Genomic DNA, 21,874 nt, shown 5'->3' on the forward strand with positions numbered 1-21,874 from the left:
TAAACTAAAACATACACACTATTTTCCACCTTGAATTGAGGGCATGCACTGCCTTTGTCAGACAGCTTCACAGATATTTTAACAGAGATTGATTAAGACCAGATAGCTGACGTAAAGCCAGGGATTTCTCCACAATCTGCAGCTTAAGGTTAGAAATTTTTCACTTTGTTTTGGCTGCGACTCGTAACTTGGGACGTTTTTTGGCAGGTCACAGGAAGATATAACACAGACAGCTGTGAGAGTGAGAGAAATGTCATTGCACCTTTACTGTCATTGTTTTCACTCATGAGCAATTTTCCTGTAATAAATTTCACAAAATGGACAGCACACTCTCCTCAGAGATCCCTGACCTTGTACATACTTATTATAAAATGCATCTGTTTGTGTGTATTCGTTTATTGTGAGCTTTTATTTAGACGCATCTGTATATGAGGGACAATAAAAGTGGCCATTTATAGCTGTTCTTTATGACTGAGGGAACTGATTGACAATTGACGTAGTACACTAAGGCCACACAGAAAGCACTTTGCTGGTTGATGGTGAGAGGCTGTCAGAAAATAGTTTGTTGGGCACAGATAAACAGAGATCTGTGTGGGTACATGAGACCCTAAAAAAGAGGGTGGATCACAGGGAGTACCACCAGTTGGTCCAGGAGCTTCTCCTCCATGATGGATGTTTCCAGGTATATTTTAGAATGATTTAGGGGCAGTTTGACAACCTGCTGTCTATCGTCAGGCCGTATAGCTCTGGGTATCCACCAACTGCTACCACCAGTTTCTCCTCCATTGTTTACCAACTGTAAACTTGTTGTGATCACCACAGAAGGGCCGCTTCTCAAATCAAAAAAGATGACGAAAAAGAGATGACGTGGGGAACTTTTCCACTTGGTTTTTCAACTCAAGAGCTCCAGCAAAAACACCAGGTGCCTAGAACGCAGAACGTGAAATGTGTCGCAACACAAAAAAACTTCATTCTCATTAAAACCATTACAAAAAGGGTTAGAAAACACTTTCTGTGTGATCAAGACCTTATCAGGACCTTAGTCAAACTTTTCATCTCTTTTACTCCTTTTCTACCAAATTATCTCTGGCTCTGTTTAGGATTTTTGAGACCTTGGTGCTATCTAGCGAACCAGCGTTTCCTCACTTGGAGAAAAAGGTGGAAGAGCGTAATTCCGGTGCACTCCAGCTGCACACCTACGCCACTGACTAACCTGCACTGTAAGGTGCCACAGACTGTCAGACTCCTGTATCCAAGATCTGTTTGTCCAAGTACAGGCTGTACTTAGACATTTTCATATTGCCTGCCACTCTTGCTGCCACTGCGGACACAAAGAGTGTAGAAGCAAATCAAGAGAAAGATCCACCTCTCTCTCTCGGGCGCTCAAACTCTGTCTCTATGTTACTGCACTGCCTATTTCATGCATAAAATGCCTTCACAAACATAATTTAGTGCCTTGTTTAGCTGTTATAATGAGTTTGTTAACTTGAGGTGGGTACCAAGTTGTTTCCTGCACAAAACAGAGGCTGAAAAAGTTGGGATCAAACTGTTAAACTAAGCAGTGCTGATCAAATATAAACCAAGATTCTGTTAATGTCTTGCCTATTTCTCACCTAAAATGTTTTTAGAAACATGTTTTAACTTACCATTAACTGTAATATAAGATCGTTTGACACAATGACAGCTTGCATTGTGTCACCGACCAGTGGGAGTGTTAATTGGTCTGGTGCAGTGCATTCGGGTAGCTGTAGGTTTTCTACCTCCTGAGCAAAACCAAAAGCCACAGTCCTTTTTTCTCTGTCTGCTCTGGTCATGTAGCAACAACTTCAAAAGTATTTCTGTCTTTCTATTGCATAGACAGCCAAGTTTTATGAAAAGACTATCTTTCCAGCAGTGAAATACTACTTTAAGAAAATAAATCCCAATTTTAAGTAGTTAAAACAGGATAAGAAGGATACAATTACCTTCAAGACCAAAACATCAGTCTAATCAAAAACATTTAGCTCAAATTGAGCTTTTGTTTTGCTACTAAAATATAAAATTAGCAATATAATGGAGAAACGAAATGAACAAAAACGGTGTGCAAATGATTATAGTAAACAGGTGAAAACCATTAAGTACTTTTGTTTCACAACACCACATGGCAAACTACCACTCAACCATAGTTTCTTGATGTGTAAAACTTGATTTGTAAACATCAAACTTAGGGAAAGGGGGCCTGGCCAAAGAATGCCAGGCCATGGTAGTTACTTCTCTTCCTACAACTTGATGCAGATACCCTGAGTGATGACAGAAAATGACTTAACTTGTCAGAGAAATGACGTGCCATTCTGCCTTGTTGAGAGCGAGCAATTCAAACAGTTAACTGAATGAGAGAAAGGTTGTAAAGGCAATAAGACAGACGCCTTTTTTCACAAACTACCAGTGTGAGCTGGTGGATAAGTGTGTGAGAAAAGGCTGTGAGCAATGTGTTTGGGCTTATTTTTACTTTTCTAAACATCCATTTAACCTGTTTCACATCCATCTTTTAAATACCAGTGACATGAAATTAGTCATGATTCCCATCCCGACTAAATAAACATGACAAGCGCAAAATGGGAGGCCTCAGAGGATGACATGGTTCAAATATTAAAAGCATCTGGCAGGCATTTGAGTAAATCACTGACAGATTTATCGTTGAAAGGAAGCGTCACTGCAGATAAGGTTGTGATTGACACAAGCTTTTTGGTGCTCCAGAGAGCAATTCAACATCATCACCACTCTCTTCCATGTGATATGAAAGGTTCAAAGTGCACATGCCAGCAAGAAAATGGCAGGTATAAATCCAATGGCCCTGAACCCATCTCTGAATGAGATATACAGTAATGCTTGTGTTGATGATTACAGAGAGGAAGGTGACTGATAAAAACAAACAAATCAAACAGCATGCTTGTCACATAGTAGTTGACTAATGAAATACTTGACAAAGGATGCCAACTACTGTGTGGCTCATACAGAGGGTTGTCCCAGGACATAAAATGATGATAGATGAACCAAAATTATTGAACAAATTTCAATTCTGACCTGATGATGGCACAAATGAAAATTTAGGGGATCACCATTTCTCACAGAGAGTTGTCGTGACATTTCACTCATTGAAATACAAATGCCAGCGTGCTGGTGGTGGTGGAAAAGTCATGAGATCATCAAAGTCATTAGGGAAACACATTCCGTCTGTACTGTCGGTACAAACTTTGCCAATCTGTGTTGCAGATGTTGAGATATTTCAAAACACGATTTCTTGCGAAAAAGGTTTTCATGTACAAGGAATTTGTTCTGGTGTGTTGATGCATAACATAAACATAGTAAAAGAAATGAAAAAGCTGAAGAAGCAAATTGTCCAAGGAATGAGCACAAGTTCACAGTATGAAGTATAAAAGGAACACACAGTGAGATGAAGTCCTACAGATCTGTGTTAATGTAATGCTAGTCTAGAGTAGTCAGACCTATCACCACAGCACTGTGTCAGCGCTGGAGAAAGGTCTGAAGGCTCACATTGTCATTCTACTATCGGGGGAAAAAAGCTCTGGCTTGTTTGTATTTCTTCAAGTTCTTCTACAGTTGTCTTGGGTGGTGCTAATCAAAGGTTGTAGTAACAGTGCTCTTGCAAAATAATATCATGGGGGAACTTGTTTTGGTGGAACATTTGCACGTGGGGAGGCGAGCACTCATATCAAAACAGCCGAATCTCAGAGAAAGAGGTAACGCTTTACTTGAAGGTATCTACATAAGAGTACATGACACTGTCATAACTATGACATGATGACATGGCCATGAACCGGTCATGAACATTATTTACATGTCATAAACGTTTATGACTGCTGTCATTAAGTGTCATTTGGTTTTTGTAATTACAAGTTGACACTGTTTGGGTTGTCTTGATTATGACAACTTGACATTAATCAAAGTGACATTACCAGAAGTTGTCTTTGTCATGACAAGTTGACATTAAATTTGTTTGGGATGTCCTTATAATGACAACTTGACATTAACCAGGATGACATTACCAGAAGATGTCTTTATGTTAATGTCAAGTTGTCATTATGAGGACATCCCAAAAAAATGTAATGTCAACTTGTCATGACAAAGACAACTTCTGGTAATATCACTTTGATTAATGTCAACTTGTCATAATAAAGACAACCCAAACAATGTCACTTAATGACAGCAGTTGTAAACGTTTATGACATGTACATAATGTTTATGACAGGTTCATGACAGTGTCATGTCATAGTTATGAGAGTGTCATGTCACCGTTATGTGGATACCTTCAAGTAAAGTGTTGCCGCGAAAGATATTGCCACAAAAACCAGCAACAGTCATACATTGACTGCGGGATTCAACTTTTACTGATAAAATAGTATTAATAATTTGATAAAGGTGTCCTAGAGGTGAAGCCTGACTAGTATACTTTACAAGAGTCTATGTCAGTGGGGGTCCACAGCCTTGTCAATGAGGTCAGCTGCTGTTTAGAACAGTGGTTCCCAACTGGTCCAGCCATGGGGTCCAGATTTGTCCTATGTCATTAGTTCAAGGTCCACACAGTTAAATATATTCAGCGTCATACTTGCATTTGGTCATGTTGTTGAGCTAGTTAGCTGTCTCTGTCAGGTAGCTGTCCGTTCTTTTTCTCATTCTACAGCAGGATACTACACATCAAAATAAAGCTCTCTGCCAGAAATTCACCGTACTGCAACATAAAGTGAGTTTTTTACAAATTTGTCACGTTCGCGAGTCACTTGTGGTCCCTTCACAATGGACTCCGCGACCCACCAGTTGGGAACCACTGGTTTAGAAGAGCTGTTCTTGTTGCATGTGGAGGTTTTGGTCCTGTTGGGCCGCAGCGTCCTACCAGACGGAAAGAATTTACAGTACAGGCCAAAAGTTTGGACACACCTTCTCATTCAATGCGTTTTCTTTATTTTCATGACTATTTACATTGTAGATTCTCACTGAAGGCATCAAAACTATGAATGAACACATGTGGAGTTATGTACTTAAGAAAAAAAGGTGAAATAACTGAAAACATGTTTTATATTCTAGTTTCTTCAAAATAGCCACCCTTTGCTCTGATTACTGCTTTGCACACTCTTGGCATTCTCTCCATGAGCTTCAAGAGGTAGTCACCTGAAATGGTTTCCACTTCACAGGTGTGCCTTATCAGGGTTAATTAGTGGAATTTCTTGCTTTATCAATGGGGTTGGGACCATCAGTTGTGTTGTGCAGAAGTCAGGTTAATACACAGCCGACAGCCCTATTGGACAACTGTTAAAATTCATATTATGGCAAGAACCAATCAGCTAACTAAAGAAAAACCAGTGGCCATCATTACTTTAAGAAATGAAGGTCAGTCAGTCCGGAAAATCGCAAAAACTTTAAATGTGTCCCCAAGTGGAGTCGCAAAAACCATCAAGCGCTACAACGAAACTGGCACACATGAGGACCGACCCAGGAAAGGAAGACCAAGAGTCACCTCTGCTTCTGAGGATAAGTTCATCCGAGTCACCAGCCTCAGAAATGGCAAGTTAACAGCAGCTCAGATCAGAGAGCAGATGAATGCCACACAGAGTTCTAGCAGCAGACCCATCTCTAGAACAACTGTTAAGAGGAGACTGCGCGAATCAGGCCTTCATGGTGAAATAGCTGCTAGGAAACCACTGCTAAGGAGAGGCAACAAGCAGAAGAGATTTGTTTGGGCCAAGTAACACAAGGAATGGACATTAGACCAGTGGAAATCTGTGCTTTGGTCTGATGAGTCCAAATTTGAGATCTTTGGTTCCAACCGCCGTGTCTTTGTGAGACGCAGAAAAGGTGAACGGATGGATTCCACATGCCTGGTTCCCACTGTGAAGCATGGAGGAGGAGGTGTGATGGTGTGGGGGTGTTTTGCTGGTGACACTGTTGGGGATTTATTCAAAATTGAAGGCACACTGAACCAGCATGGCTACCACAGCATCCTGCAGCGACATGCCATCCCATCCGGTTTGCGTTTAGTTGGACGATCATTTATTTTTCAACAGGACAATGACCCCAAACACACCTCCAGGCTGTGTAAGGGCTATTTGACCAAGAAGGAGAGTGATGGAGTGCTGCGGCAGATGACCTGGCCTCCACAGTCACCGGACCTGAACCCAATCGAGATGGTTTGGGGTGAGCTGGACCGCAGAGTGAAGGCAAAGGGGCCAACAAGTGCTAAACACCTCTGGGAACTCCTTCAAGACTGTTGGAAAACCATTTCAGGTGACTACCTCTTGAAGCTCATGGAGAGAATGCCAAGAGTGTGCAAAGCAGTAATCAGAGCAAAGGGTGGCTATTTTGAAGAAACTAGAATATAAAACATGTTTTCAGTTATTTCACCTTTTTTTGTTAAGTACATAACTCCACATGTGTTCATTCATAGTTTTGATGCCTTCAGTGAGAATCTACAATGTAAATAGTCATGAAAATAAAGAAAACGCATTGAATGAGAAGGTGTGTCCAAACTTTTGGCCTGTACTGTATATCCGGTGTGGCAGGGGTTGACTAACACAATCACAATCACTGTGTATATGACAAGTGAAGGGATCACTTAAGTTATTACAAATCATCCTGAGGGGAATGTAAATGTTTGCATTAAATTTCATGGCAATCCTTCCAGAAGTGTCCAGCAGTCGTTGGATATATCCATATGACAGAACATGCCAGGCCTGGAGCCACATCATTACCTTGGCTAAAAATCAACAAAAACAGTCCACAGGACTGGGTTGCCTCTCGTGGTATGTCTTTTGAAAAGACAAGATTCCTGAATGATGGCAGCCCTCCCCCAAAAAACAACTTTTATCTTTTGCAAATATATATGTAAAAAGGCACCAAAGCTATCAGCCAACAACATAGATGATTTAAAAAAGCTGACTAAAAGACAGTCAAAAACTAAAAATTACTGTCATAACAATTGCGACTGTATATTGGGATATTAGAGACTTAGTGAGAAAATGTCTCCTCAGTGTTGAACACCGGGCACTTTGAGGTTAAATTCCTGGTTACACATACCTACAGGCTCAGGGATTTGTTCGTTCCCAAGGAAGGAAATACTGACAACAGTGAGCTTGTGTTTGGTAAGAACATGCAGATCTGCTCTTGACCCTCACTCTAAATCAGTTTTCCATATGGCAGAGGCAGAGGGGGGTCTGAATGAGACTCGCATTTATACAGACGTCAGCTTTTCAGAACGTCCGCTGCATTACACTGCAGACATACTGTGCCTCCGCGCAGTTTTATCAGGAGTAGATGTGCACGGACAATAAACTAGAGATGCTGACAAATCACATGTGCATCCAATATGCTACAGTGAAAATAAAAGCCTAACTGAAGAAATAACTGCGCAATTATGGTGCATGGGAATCAACTGGATCCTACAGCTGACCTGAATTTGCCTGTTCCACCAAAAACTACTCTACAATTTGAGAAGCACAACTTCAACATGCCTTGGTTGATTAATGTATTTGAGGCTGACAAACAGATTAAAAAATTGCCTTTATAATGTAATAAGTGCCCCTGAATAGTACTAGTTCCATGTCTGACTCCAATAATAGCTGCTGTTGAACTACATCCTGCGGTTTGAGTTGCACAACTCCATAGAAACGGTAAAAGCAGGAGACAAAAACATTACTTCAGACATAAAAGCGGGAGGTATAGTACAGGCTGAATAATATCCCCAGAGCTCCAATTTTCATATTGACCTCACAGTGTCCCATGTGTGCTTAACTTCCACTGTTGAGAACACTTTAACAGGCATACTTAGGCCTGTAAAATCTAGGTGCACTGCATGAAAAAGGAAACAGTAACTCAAACTGTGGACGACGCTTCAGTGAAATAACGTCACAGAGAAGTATGGAGTGAGAATATGAGCCAAAATCCTCGGAGGTCAACGTTTTTCATCATACATCTTTTGAGAATGTAGACCTTTTCCGGTATTTTTTAGTGCAAGGAATTTCAGGCTGGCACTCAGGAGGAAATAATTAAACCCAGAGAGTGTGTGTGTGTGTGCACGTCATCTTGTATTGTATTTTGGTGTATGAGATTAGCAGCGTCTTCCAGGCGCGCTCCTGGCTCTGAGTGGAGAAAAAAAAACTACTCTACATAATGACTATCTGTCTGTAAATTGTTACGAGGGGGATCTGTTTACACTTCAGCATGGATGGAGGAGTTCTGCAACGCACACACACACGCATAACCTTAATCAGTCTGGAACAGAGCAGGAGCCGCTCAGCCCTGTGGGTCCTTCAGGACCACGTGTGTGTACACAAACCGGCTACAGTCCATCCCCCGCTCCACTGAAATGCTGCTACCTTGTTTCACAGCTGAACTTTCTCCTCTACTGTCTGGCAGACTGTAAAACGTACTGGGCCATTGTAAATGTACTGTAAAATGACTTCTCTTTCCAGTCTTTAGAAAAACCTCCTTCCTTAACAACCCTGTTGTGTTACGGAGAAAAAAAAAAAAAAAACATGTGGAAAGAAGAGTTTAAATCAGAGGCATCTATTTCTCCCCAGGAAAGGCTAGTTGGGAAAGAACACTCCTTTTTAATTATAACAGCTACACACACATCAGAGCGCTGCTGCTTAATTACATAATGCATGTTAACAAGCGTTTTATTCACAACCACTCAAGTCCTGCTGTTGCCTCGTGCCAGGTTTCTGCCTACTGCAATTCAATTCAAAATATATTTCTCTTTTAAGTTGCCCCTTTTGACAATTAAGCTTTAAACACACCTAATTCACACAATCTTGATGTTGTTAAGTACGAGCAAGGCTCCCTGTTATCAGCAAAATCCATGTGACTACGGCAGTATTTGTAAAATGAATAAATATTAGAAAAGGAGAAGTGATGTTGGAAACAATGCCAAAAAAACTCCTAAGTGCATGAAAAAACAAACAAACACATTTTACACTAATGTCAGGGTGAAAGTCCTTGACATATTTATAATCCAACACTAGAGATAAAATAAGTATTTCACTGCTGCAGAGATGGTCTTTTCATTAAACTGAGCTGCAGTGGAAAGATGCAAATAGTTTTGAAATTGGTGCTACAAGACCAGAGACAACAGAGAAAAAGGGCTGCGACATTTGCTTTTGCTCAAGAGGTAGAACATCTACAACTACCAGAATACAGTGCACTGCATCGAACCAATAAATGCTCCCAGTGGTGGGTGACGTAGTATGAGCTTCTCTGTTGTGACACAGGAAACAAATATGGCAGACGGCTGTTAATCTTGAATTATAGTTTAACAGTAAGCTAAATTACGTTTCTGAAAATATTTTAGGCTAAAAAAAGGCAACACAGTAACAGAACCCATCCATCTATTTTCCTCCGCTTATCCAGGGCTGGGTCACGGGGGCAGCAGACCGAGCAAAGTATCCCAGATGTCCCTCTCCCTAGCAACGCTTTCCAGCTCCTCCTGGGGGACCCCAATGTGTTCCCTGGTCAGATGGGATACATAATACCTCCAGCGTGTCCTGGGTCTGCCCCGGGGCCTCCTACCAGAGGGACGTGCCCAGAACACCTCGAACTGGAGGCACTCAGGAGGATCTTGACCGGATGCCCGAACCACCTCAACTGACCCCTTTCGACGCGAAGGAGCAGCGGCTCTACTCACTTACAAGTTCCTCACCCTATCTCTAAGGCTGGGCCCAGCCACCAAACGGAGGAAACTCATTTCGGCCACTTGTATCCGTGATCTCATTCTTTCGGTAATTACCCAGAGCTCATGACCATAAATTAGGGGTTGGGACGTAGATGGATCAGTAAATTGAAAGCTTCGCCTTATGGCTCAGCTCCCTCTTCACCACGATGGTCCGGTGCAGCACCCGCATCACTACAGAATCCGCACCAAACCACCGATCCATCTCATGCTCCATTCTACCCTCACTCGTGAACAAGACCAAGAGATACTTGCTTGAGGCAGTAACCCTTTCCAAACCCGAAAGGGAGCAATCCACCAGTTTCCAGCAGAGGACAATGGCCTCAGACTTGGAGGTACTGACTCTCATTACAGAACTCTCAGTAACAACTTGATTTGTATTCTATCAACACTGCTTACTTTTACAGTTTACATCTCAGGTTTTTCAGCCTCCACTTTTTGCAATCCAAGAAACAGTGTGGCGCCCACTTCCTGTCCATAAAACCTCATATTACAGCCAAACAGTGCACTAAAATATGTTTCTTGAAGACATTTTAGGTAAGAAAAAGGCAATGCAGTGGCAGAATCTTGGTTTATATTCATATCAGCACTGCCTGGTTATACAGATGTATCTGAGTTTGAGAGTGATAAAAAGAGAGACACGGTTGTCTCTCGAGCTGCTGCTATACTCTGTGTCTGTGGTGGCGGGCAGACAAAAATGTGGTAGTTGAAGCAACAGCCCGAGAGCCAGCAAAACTTGTCATCCGGAGGATTTGAGCTGGGAGATCTGGGCGTTGATTAGATGGAGGGAGGTTTACCACAGTTCATTTACACATACTACAACTAATTATAATAAGGGGTTATATGTGAGAATATATAGAAATAGGACATCGAGTCGGTAGTGGACCGTATAAGATGTCATTTTGGAAGGACTTCACCTACTGTTTAGTTTTTCTTTACCTTTGGTATGTTGAAACGGCCACTACACAAGTGATTTTGGGGGACTGAGAGCTGAGATATGAGGATATACTTCAGGATTTTGATATGATGTGACAAGGGTGTGGACAGCATCATCTGCGCCAAGCTTCATCAGGCCTGCTTGTCTGCTATTCATGTACAAGCATGTATCGCTCGCTGCTTTGCCAAGTAGACAAATTACTGTTCTCAGATACCGCTTTGAAAACGCAGTTACTCATGACAGTGTTTGTTCATCCTTTTAATTCTTTGACAGCTACGTTGTGATTTATGGCCTCCTATAAACATCATCTCTTTGATCAATTAGAAAGCAATCATTAGTTTCAGACCGGTGCACTCCAATCAGTAAAGGCCTTTTTTTGTCAGCTGTTTAAAGCGTTACCTGTAATTGTTTTTTAATCTTATCAGTACAACACTACTGACATCATGTGTGCATACACGTGGTAAAAACATTTGGGAGGAGAGGAGCACATTCTAGTTTTCAAGTACGTCACTGAACTGAAGGTTCTACATAAAAGCCCCTGATACACTTTAACGCACACTCAGCGACCACTTTAATAGGTACACCTCGCTAAACTGAACTGTGCTGTGTTATATGGAGAGGTGTTTGTTATTTTGGCTACATTCATTAATATAAATTAGGTGGACAAAATACTGGAAACACCTGTCAGTATAACACAGTATAATGTGCAGGGTTCCCACATTTTCATGGATAAAATTTCAAAACTTTTCCATGACTTTTCAAGGATACATAGCATTTTTTCTTGCTCTATTTGCCCAACATTTTTCACATATATCAGATTCAAACTTTATTCAAACATAATTTCAGCTGGAGAGACACAACGCTGCTAGGAAATGAAGAGACACGTGATAGCAAGCAAAACATCACACATCAACGTATATTGGAGCTATGTTACGTCATCAGCTACAAAAAATAAATTTGCTGTTATGGTACAGGAAGGTGGAAGATAAGATTTTAATTACGCACAACAAAATTCCCAGACTTTTCCCAAAACTGTCCCACAACTTTTCCATGACAGTGGGAACCCTGAATATCACAGCACCACTAACTACATCCTTCATAATGACCATAAACGTGAATCAAAATCTATTTAATAAAGATTCAATCAAAACTAAACATATTCTTCATGAAGGATAAACTGCAGAAGTCTTTTGTTAGACTGCATCAGTTTTACTGTTGCTTGTGTACCTAATAAACTGGAAAATAAGTGCATTTCTTTAGGACAAATCTCTGTAGAGCACTTTATCTGTTACATGAAATAAAAACAAATCTGGATGGATGGTATCAAGGTTAGACTCACCGTTGAGGAAAAGCTCTTCTTGAATGGCTTGTCTGGCAGCAGGAGAGAAGCAGCGTTTCTTGAGCCACTCTGTGTCAAACACACTGGTGTGCTGGTCGGGCCAAACAACGGACACCTGTGGAGAGACAAAAAGCCCATTGATCCCAATTGACCAAAATGTTTCAGCTCTTTTTTGTCTCCTTCTTTCTTTCAATTAGACACCCTTCTTTACTGACTGGTAATGATGTGTTCAAAGTATTTACTGGGGATTCTGTTTGTCTGCCCCTTAAAAGGTGCTCTTGGTTTGTAAAACTGAGAAAGAAACATTGCTTATTCATTTTAAGGGAGATTCTCTACGTTCACCATCTGGTTCTTCAATACTTGTGGTGTCCTTTTGGTCAATGCCATCATCTAATGTTTTATACAGCCAGAGGCAAGCATGAAACTAAAATTGTTCTGGTACTTAAATACATGTTTACTATAATAAATTACCCACTAAATGTTGGTACAAGAAACAGGAGATAGAAGAAAAAAACGTAATGCATTCAATTTTTATCAACAGAAGCAAATGTTTAGAGGCACTGTCCCAGCAGTCTGTTTATAGCTGTGTCCCACTTTAGGGGCCAAACAATCTGAAGGACACAGTTCAGAAAAGGTGGTTCATCTGGAAGACTAAAAGGTCAGACTGATTTCGGGCTTCTGCTAAATTTAGATCGCCTGATCGTTCATCACCAGGCAGTTGTTCTCTTACAGTAAAAGCTGTAAATGCTGCTCCTTCACTAGAAGAAGTCCAGTGATACCTAGGTACAGTACGAGTTATGTTGTTCAACTTTAACACACAGTAATAAACAAAAACTACCCACTAACATAAAAAGTTGTTGAGGAAACATGGCATCAGTAATAAGGATAGTACCATGAAAGTATCACATATTCCAATTCTCCCATATGAGAGGCTGGGACACTCAAAGGTTTGGTGTTTCTGCTTGAAAAATGACTTCAACAACTTCTCAATGATCAAAATAGCAGCAAGTTAATTTGCTGTTGATCACCTAATCAATATGTCAACTACTTGTTGCATCTGTGATGTATTTAAATCTTTTTTGTTCAAATGAAACCTTGTTTATGTAGTTTGGATAATTGGTTATGACAATATTCTATACACCAGTTTCATATAACGTATCTACTGACTGAGTTAATGCAACCAACATGTCCATTACTACCTTCCAGTGGAACTGTAAAACTATGTGGAGGCAAAAATACTTAAAGTAAGCAAGTGTTAAACCAGAACGTAGGCCATGTAAAATTTATTGGACATTTACACGGCCAGTCTGGGTAATTTAAACATTTATATTTTTCTCTTAAAGGTGCAGTTTGTAGGTTTTAGGGGATACATTAGCAGAAAGGAAATATAATATTCATGTCTATGTTTTCACTCACCTGAAACTAAGAAACATGTTTTCGTTAACTTAAAACCACTGACAGGTGAGGGGAACAGCATTGATTCTACTCGTTATAGTGCAATGTTCTGCTGGGGAACCTTGGATACTGGCATTCATATGGGTGCCACCTGACACACCTCACTATTACACCACTGCAGACCAAGTTAGGGGTGGGAATCTCTAGGCACCTCACGATTCGATTCAATTCCGATTCTGAGGGCAACGATTTAGATTCTAAAATGAGCCAATACGAAAATTTACACTAGATATTGAAAAACATTTTTGTAATAAAACTGGGAATACATATCCAGTGCATACAAACTGTAGGCATATTACTTACTGTAGTTGAGATGACTACACTCCACCAGTCTCCTCTGGTCCATCCTCCTCATCCACAAATCTCAGTGGGACTCTCCTGTCCCTCGTCGACCTCCTCGACATTTCTCCTCCAGTATTTACAAAACTATAACTGACTATAACTATCTATGAACCATAAAAACACAAACTATTACAAAAAAAGATGAACGATGGCAAAACTACAAACAATGGTGAAAACACGACGAAAACACGGCAAAAAACACCCAAAAACACAGCATAAAAAAACTCAAAAGCTCTCAAAAAAACACAAATACTATTATTTACAACACTAAATATTATTTACAAAGAAAACGCCACCCAAACTCAACTAAAACTCACCAAAACTCTGTTAAAACACCACTAAATCACTCCAACTTGCACTCGTCAGCTGTCACACTCCTCCTGCTGTGCCCACTTCCCTCCACGCCTTCACAGGTAATGTCGTCACTACCGTAAGCTCCGCTTCTCAGCTTTCAGAATCCGTTGGAATTACGTCGACAGCGTGAATGGTCGAGGAGTTACGGTAATTTGATTACCGTATAAAAATAACATTAAAATCGACTGGTATGGTGTGGTACATTGTCATGCTAGGGGACCACTGCCATTGGGCGGTGCCGCTGCCATGATGAGGCGCACCTGGTCTGCATTGGTGTTTGGGTGGGTGGTGAGTGTCAAGAGGCATCCACATAAATGTCAGGTCCCAAGGTTCCCAGCAGAACATTGCATTGTGACAACATGATCAGTGTTACTCACTTCACCAGCCAGTAGTTGTATTGCTTTGGCTGATTGGCGTATATCTACATACAGAGTGGGTCCTCCTCCACAGAGTCCGCCATGTTGTTTCTACAGTACCCCAGAAGATACACTGGCTCAAGGTAGGGTCATTCGTGTTTTTGCATTTTCACATTTGTGATGCATGTTTGGCGCATGGGAGAAGTTTAAGTTGGTTGCAACCTCACTGCTAGATGTCTCTTAATCCCACACACTAGACCTTTAACATAGAATCGTAAACTGAGTGTGTGGATCCTGAAAAACACAAGTCAGATAATGGCAGCAACCTACCTTGTTATCATTGGTGACCTCCACAACGTCAACCCCTGTGTAGATATCAAGATTGGACATCAACAGTTTCCGGGCCTGAGCCGATTCCAAAGTACACAGTGGACACTGGCAGTTATCTCTCAGCCAAGTGAATGGGTACAAGCTGTGGCCTCCATCCTCCCACTCCACCTCTATCATCCTCTCTTCATCCAGAGCCCGGACGTGCCTCACTGAGTGCCCGGCCAAAGGGATGGAGGCTGACCCCAGTGTGTGCTGCCCACGAAGCTGCACTGAAGTCAGACAAGAGGGAAGTGGACCTGCAGCCCGCCCTGGTCCACGACAGGCCCTCAGAGCCTGGCAGGCCATGGCAGACGTGCTCCTCTGAAGAGCAGGCAGGGCCAGACGTGCAAATTTACTCATCCACATTTCTGAATGGTTCCCTTCAAGCACGATGTCTCCAAATATAAAAGGGCCACCAACTCTGTAGTTAAAGAGAAAGGGTAATAAAGTAATAAAATGATACAATGATTTACTAATATAAAATGATATACTACTGAAGTATGCCATAAAATCAAACTTTATTACATCTTAAGCCAATGATAGGAAGGTAAAATAATGCACTAAAATAGTTTTAAAAAAACCCAAAAACTTAAATTTTAAGTAATATCTATGAAACACACCCTTTAAGAAGAACAATCATGGTCCTAGAGTTGTTTTAGAACAATGCCAGATGATCAGGTCAAAATGTGAACTTTTTCAACGAGCTCTGGGAGTTGTGACTGGTCACTGTGCCAACCAGTATTTTCTAAGCCTGGTCTGCTGACTTTGTGTTGGTGGGATCTGGGCAAAGCTGCGGTGCAAAACAGCAGCATTATTTTCAAGAGACGCTGTGGCCCATAATCCTGCACCTGTGCACACTTCTGTTGAGCCGTGCCAAACGCATTAGTTGCCTTAAAATGATGTAAACTAAAACTAGGGCTGCAACTGACAATTATTTTCATAACTGTAATTATCTTGTTTAACTGAATGATTGTTTGGTCTTAAAAGAAATCATGATGTTATTGTTTTTTTTGTCTGACCAACGGTCCAAAACCCAGATATTCAATTTACTACTACGTTAAATGTCCAGTGTAGGGTTTAGAGTGATATATTAGCAGAAATGACATACAGTGTAATAAAATCTTTAGTCTTTTACAACCCAAACACTGGCTTCAGAGAGGGCCATTTGTGTTTTTGCATCTGCCACTGTAGTTAGCAGCCCCTCTGTGATAAGCCAAACAGCGTCCAAATTACCGGGCTCCCAGTAAAAACCTCCTAAATATTAGAATCTTAAGTTACTACAGGAAAAAAGAGAGGACACATGATCAGGTGCTGGATTAGTCGTGTCAGAGAAACATTGATTCGTATCATGAAACTGCTTTAATCAAGTGTTTTTACCAGTTTTCATGACCTGCTGTTTTAGTTTTGGGAGGGAAGAGACCTTTGCTAAATCATGCTCCTTTAACACAAACTGGACAGTCATAGCATAGGATCTGCCAGCTCCAACAAGGCACATACAGCCAGCAGCAGCAGCTACCCACCGTCCGCCACCAGCATCGTGAGGACGCAAACAGAAGGCTCAGCAGGGATGGGGCACTTGCTGCAGCAAGCAAACACGCCATGTACTGTCATTTTGACAGTAAAGGCCACTAAAGGCCGACTGTCTGCTGTGCTTCACATTCTAAAACCAGCTGCCAGCGATTTGACCAGCTGAGTTGCAGGTGACGCCATCGGCCGGCTTGAGTCGAGCTCAGACCAGCCAGTTCACACCACTGCAACCTTTCTCTGAAATGTTCTAAGAAGGTTTCGTCTCGTCGCGAATCTTAGGTCTGAACTGGGCTTTACAGTGTGGGCTCCATGCTAGATCCAACAGCTTGACGGACTATCACTTAGGGACAAGGCTTAGCAAAGGGTCAATTTGGCTCCCTGTAAAAACCACCTAAACAATGAACGCCTAAAGCCTAGTTCACATTACATGATTTTCACTGCGATTTTGACGTCGCAGAGGATCTTGAGAGCCACCTTGGGTCGGAGGTGAGTCGGCAGATAGTCTGCTACGACGAGTCCTCATGTGTGAACAAGCCTACGAGCAAGTCACCCCCTCGTCTGTGACTGGGACTGGATATCTGGCATGCTAGAAAATTGGAGAAGGCTGACACGACTGACAAAGAGCATCGGCCAATGAGAGGCAGGATATGTCCCACGTCAGCACACAGAAGGACGGAAGAAATGTGAGGAGGACAAGCCGCAGGGTTGCCAGGTCCGCTTACTAGCCGCGACTTTGGGCTTGTTTCTAAAGTGGAGTTGCTTATTTGGGCTTGCTCTCTAAACGTCACCTTCCTCCATATATATCCGTCTAAGAAGTTATTTAAACGCATGATCGTCGCTTCTTTTGGGTTTGATTCCATAGCACTGGTTGCTTGTTTCTCTCCCAAGATCTGGCAACACTGACAAGCCGGCCGGCAAGCAAGAACAACAATGGTGGCGTCCACAGGATCACCGGGAGCGCGGTGTGTTGGACCCAGGATAATAAAGAATATCCATGCCTTTACGATGTGTCGTCTCCAAGTTTAGTGACATCACCGCGTTATCTGGGGCTCTGACAGTGAGGGCTCGGTGGAGAAATCTTGTGGTGTGCACACACATGTCGTAACACAGTTGGCGAGACTCCCGCTGACAGAAACACGTTGCCAGGTATGAACACTCAAAAGATTATGATAGTCTCTGCGACGCAAAATCAGGGTGAAAATCGTGTAATGTGAACTAGGCTGAGAGGCCGTTTACACGTACACGGTGATTTTGATCAACAGAGACATCTTCCTTCGTTTGTGCCCTTCGTTTACACGCAAACGGAGATTTCTCCTCTGAAAACGAGTCTTTCTAAAAACTCCCTCCAGAGTGGAGATTTTGGAAAACTCCGGTTGCGCGTTTGCCTGTAAACTGAGATAAACGGAGATAAACGGAGTTATAGGCAGCCCACGTCACAGTATGCACCGTAACTTGCGCCTGTGTCAAAAGTGCGACCTATGTTGCTATGGTGACAATGGACACATGGAAGGCTTGAGCTTCTCGTTACACTGCCACCTACAGGTTTGGCGTGCTCTTGTGTATATATACACGGGTAAGTGTAAACAAAGCAACGTGTAAACGGCCTCTTAAGGAACACTAATCAGGAGAAATTTCAGCTGGTTGCAATCTGCAATCCTCACCACTAGAGGCCACTAAATCCCCCTTAATCTTACACACTGGTCCTTTAATCAATCACCAAGACAGCTGACAGTTAATCAAGTAGCCACTTAACAAGAAATAATCATTATATCTCTCTCTAATTCCACAAATTGCTGATTTATGTTGTTAATTTGATTCAGTGTGACCTTCTGTTTGCACTGCTCCAAGGACAAGGCTTTTGCGTAGCTTTCAATATCCAATGCATGCTCTTCCTCATTATGTAAGTGTGGATGTGTGTTTGCATTTGTCTCATGGTAAACAAGGCAGCTCCCAACAAACGTCTCAATTAAGAAACTGCTTTATTTCGGTTTCCTTTGACTTTAACTATGAACTCGGGTATTGCAGTTGTGACATCACTTCCAGCGGTTGGGTTTGAGTTAGCACAAAATGTACTTTCATTGAAACAAGCTGGAGGAGTGTGAAGCAAAACTACCACTCGTGTAGTTCACTCTCACTGAGACTGACAACACGTTTAAGCGGTAGTCTTTCATTTTAATATGTCACAAGGTGTCTGGTCTGCCTGGGAACCGAAATAAGTCTTTTGCTTTGAAGCAGCTGTAACGTTACCGGTTGTTAGCTAACTGTTAGCTAGTTAACGTAAACACAATCACCCGGCTCTTCCTATTTACATCCTGCCCTCTGCTCCAAAGCTAACAGAGAAGCTAACCTTTCACAGCTGGGCTCTTTAACGCTTTGCTTTAAAGTTTATGTATTAAAGTGCCGTCAAAAGAAGAGTGAAAAGTGTTTGCCAGTAACAGATGTTACCTCTGATATCGTGACAATGGGTTCCTCTTCCCCACGAGCGTCGCCTCCGTCAACACAAACGCCGGCTGTCAGTGTGTGAGAGGGAAAGTAGGTGAAAGGTTGACCGGGACACCGGGAGGCTGGGCGGGATGACATAATCACAGAGAGGGCATGACGCTGCTCTACTTTCAGTCCCATCTGATAACCAGAGTCCTGAAACAGCTCTTTGTGTTTTAAGAAACAAATCTGACTTTACAAACTGACGATCAGGAAGTGCAGGTTCTTTTTGTTAACTGACACATCTGGGTGGCTGCTGGGGAGATGGGTTTAATGGGATCTGTAGGGCCTCTAACAGAATATTGGTAATTTATGGTTGCACCAACAAGGATTAACTGAATCAAACATAAGCTCTAATCAGAGTTAAGTTAAACTAGTTGCACCATTAAATATTAATCTCAGTTCATGAGGGAAAATAGGAAGTGCTGCACTGCCTTAAAGGGATAGTGCACCCAAAAATGAAAATTCAGCCATTATCTACTCACCCATATGCCGAGGGAGGCTCAGGTGAAGTTTGAGAGTCCTCACATCCCTTGCAGAGATCCAAGGGGAGAGGAGGTAGCAGCACAACTCCACTTAATGGAGGCTGACAGCGCCCCAGATTAAAATGTCCAAAAACACATAATTGAAACCACAAAATATCTCCATACTGCTCGTCCGTAGTGATCCAAGTGTCCTGAAGCCCCGACATAAAAAGTTGTTTGGAAAAACATCATTTAAACTCTGTTTTTAGCCTCATTGTAGCCTGTAGCTCTGACTGCCTCTCTGTGCACCGAGCTCACGTGTGCGCGCTTGCGTGAGACCGTGAGACATGGGCACCACCTTAATGTGTGTTCATGTGCTTTCGCTGGTCTCGCAGGGAAGCGTGCACACGTGAGCTCGGGGCACAGAGAGGCAGTTAGAGCTACAGGCTACAATGAGGACACTTGGATCACTATGGACGAGCAGTATGGAGATATTTTGTGGTTTCAATTATGTGTTTTTTGGACATTTGAATCTGGGGCGCCGCCAGCCTCCATTAGGTGGAGTTGTGTTGCTACCTCCTCTCCCCTTGGATCTCCGCAAGGGATGTGAGGACTCTAAAACTTCACCTGAGCTTCCCTCGGCATATGGGTGAGTAGATAATGGCTGAATTTTCATTTTTGGGTGCACTATCCCTTTAAGGCATGTGGTAGTTAATTGTAAAAATAAATCAGGTGCCCATCATGGATAGGGCAAACAGTCACATAAAGTCAAAAAACAACCACTGGCTGGCTCGCTCAGTGTAAAAGTCCATGGTACTGTTCAGGCAGGCAGTCCATAAGTGCATCCAAGGTACTCTGATTGTAGTTAAAAATCCTTTATTGATTCACGCACAAACTAACACATCTCGACACGAGTCTTCATCAGGGTATAATTTTTACTAGAACCGATGAAACTCATGCAGAGTGCAAACACCGTCAATGCCCTAGCTATCTCCAGCATGTTTTCAACTGTTACTTTTAAAGCAGAAGTTCAACATTTTGGGACGTCAGTGTAATTTTGATTTTACTCCCTGATGAGGACATGTTGTGCAAAAACGTAATCCTATGTTACGTCATAGCATATATATATATATCGGTGAAGATTCTCAGTCATCCAGGTTGTGGTAATCGTAAGTGCTATAGAACTATTAACCGTACCGCTTCTGTCGCATCTTATATTCAGTTTATCTCAGATTGGAAAAATGTCAATAACTTTCTCTTCCCATTGGTATGGGTAAGGTATCAAATATTTTCAAACCAAAAGACTCCAGTCCAAGTGAGGTCACGTGTCATTGGTGTTGAAGTCCAAGTCAAATTGCAAGTCATTTTCAATTTTGTCAAGTTGAATCTAAAGTCATCAAATTTTTGACTTGAGTCGAGTCCAAGTCTTGTGACATGAGTCTGCACTTCTGCCCTTTTGTATGCTAAAATTTGCTTATTAGCACTGAGCACAAGGAACAACTGATTTAACACTCAACAACAATTGCAACAATTTTCTGTTTTGATGTAATTTCTCAAAAATCTGTATAGCTATTTGGATAGAATTTTTTTTTATGTAGATAAATTATATTTGTGTTAAGCCTGTTAACAGTCATTAATTGTTTTCCCAAGCATTGTCAGTGTCATAATATTAACAGAAACAACAGAAGACAGATGTTACATCTGCCCCCTCGCTCAGGGTGATTGTGACAAATAATACCTTCATATTAATACCAATAAAAAACAATAACTCCAAATGATGTCATGTCATGTGTATCAAGAAGGATGCCTTGTCTTTTACGGCAAACCAAATCTACCTACGGGTAAGGTAACGATACCTTACTAAAGAGAACCTGTAGAGTTTCATAGTTACGGTATGTCTCTTTTATGATTGGTGCAAGTTGAGACGTTAAAAAGGGGGCACAAGGGACAGGTCCACCTCAGTATTTAGAATATGTGCATTTTTCCCCCAAGTTAAAGACATTTACCTTCTAAATTATTATAACAAAGGCAAAAATTGGTGCATAAATTTCACCAGAATGCAGGAAATAAGTTTGATGCTCAAGATTGTCTAATGGAGGACCCCCATAACCTCCGTTTCATTCATTCATTCATTCATCTTCTAACCGCTTCATCCTCTTGGGGGTCGCGGGGGGGCTGGAGCCTATCCCAGCTACATCGGGCGAGAGGCAGGGTACACCCTGGACAGGTTGCCAGACCATCGCAGGGCTGACACACAGAGACAAACAACCATTCACACCTATGGACAATTAACCAATTATCAATTAACCTAGTCCCCAATCTGCATGTCTTTGGACTGTGGGAGGAAGCCAGGGTGCCCGGAGAGGGCCCACGCTGACACGGGGAGAGCATGCAGGCTCCGCACAGGGGGGCTCCCACGCCCGGGATCGAGCCGGCAACCCTCTTGCTGTGAGGCGAGAGTGCTAACCACCACACCACCGTGCCGCCCCCTCCGTTTCATATCATCCCAATTTTGAAACGAAGCCTAAACCC

The 21,874-nt window shown here is 42.1% G+C and overlaps 1 protein-coding gene across 1 annotated transcript in view; it reads right to left on the reverse strand.

Moving 5' to 3' along the window:
- Positions 1-18,962, reverse strand: part of bbox1 (butyrobetaine (gamma), 2-oxoglutarate dioxygenase (gamma-butyrobetaine hydroxylase) 1) — a 41,240-nt gene extending 22,278 nt beyond the window's left edge. Inside the window, exons 1-3 of the mRNA XM_049598741.1 lie at positions 18,843-18,962; positions 14,832-15,291; positions 11,995-12,109 (exon numbers count right to left, since the gene is read on the reverse strand). Of these exons, the coding sequence (XP_049454698.1) occupies positions 11,995-12,109; positions 14,832-15,236 (520 nt within the window). The 5' untranslated portion in view covers positions 15,237-15,291; positions 18,843-18,962. The remainder of the gene's footprint in view (positions 1-11,994; positions 12,110-14,831; positions 15,292-18,842) is intronic.
- Between the last annotated feature and the right edge of the window lie 2,912 nt (positions 18,963-21,874).

This window comes from Epinephelus fuscoguttatus, linkage group LG2, assembly GCF_011397635.1.
Source record: "Epinephelus fuscoguttatus linkage group LG2, E.fuscoguttatus.final_Chr_v1".
NCBI lineage: Eukaryota > Metazoa > Chordata > Actinopteri > Perciformes > Serranidae > Epinephelus > Epinephelus fuscoguttatus.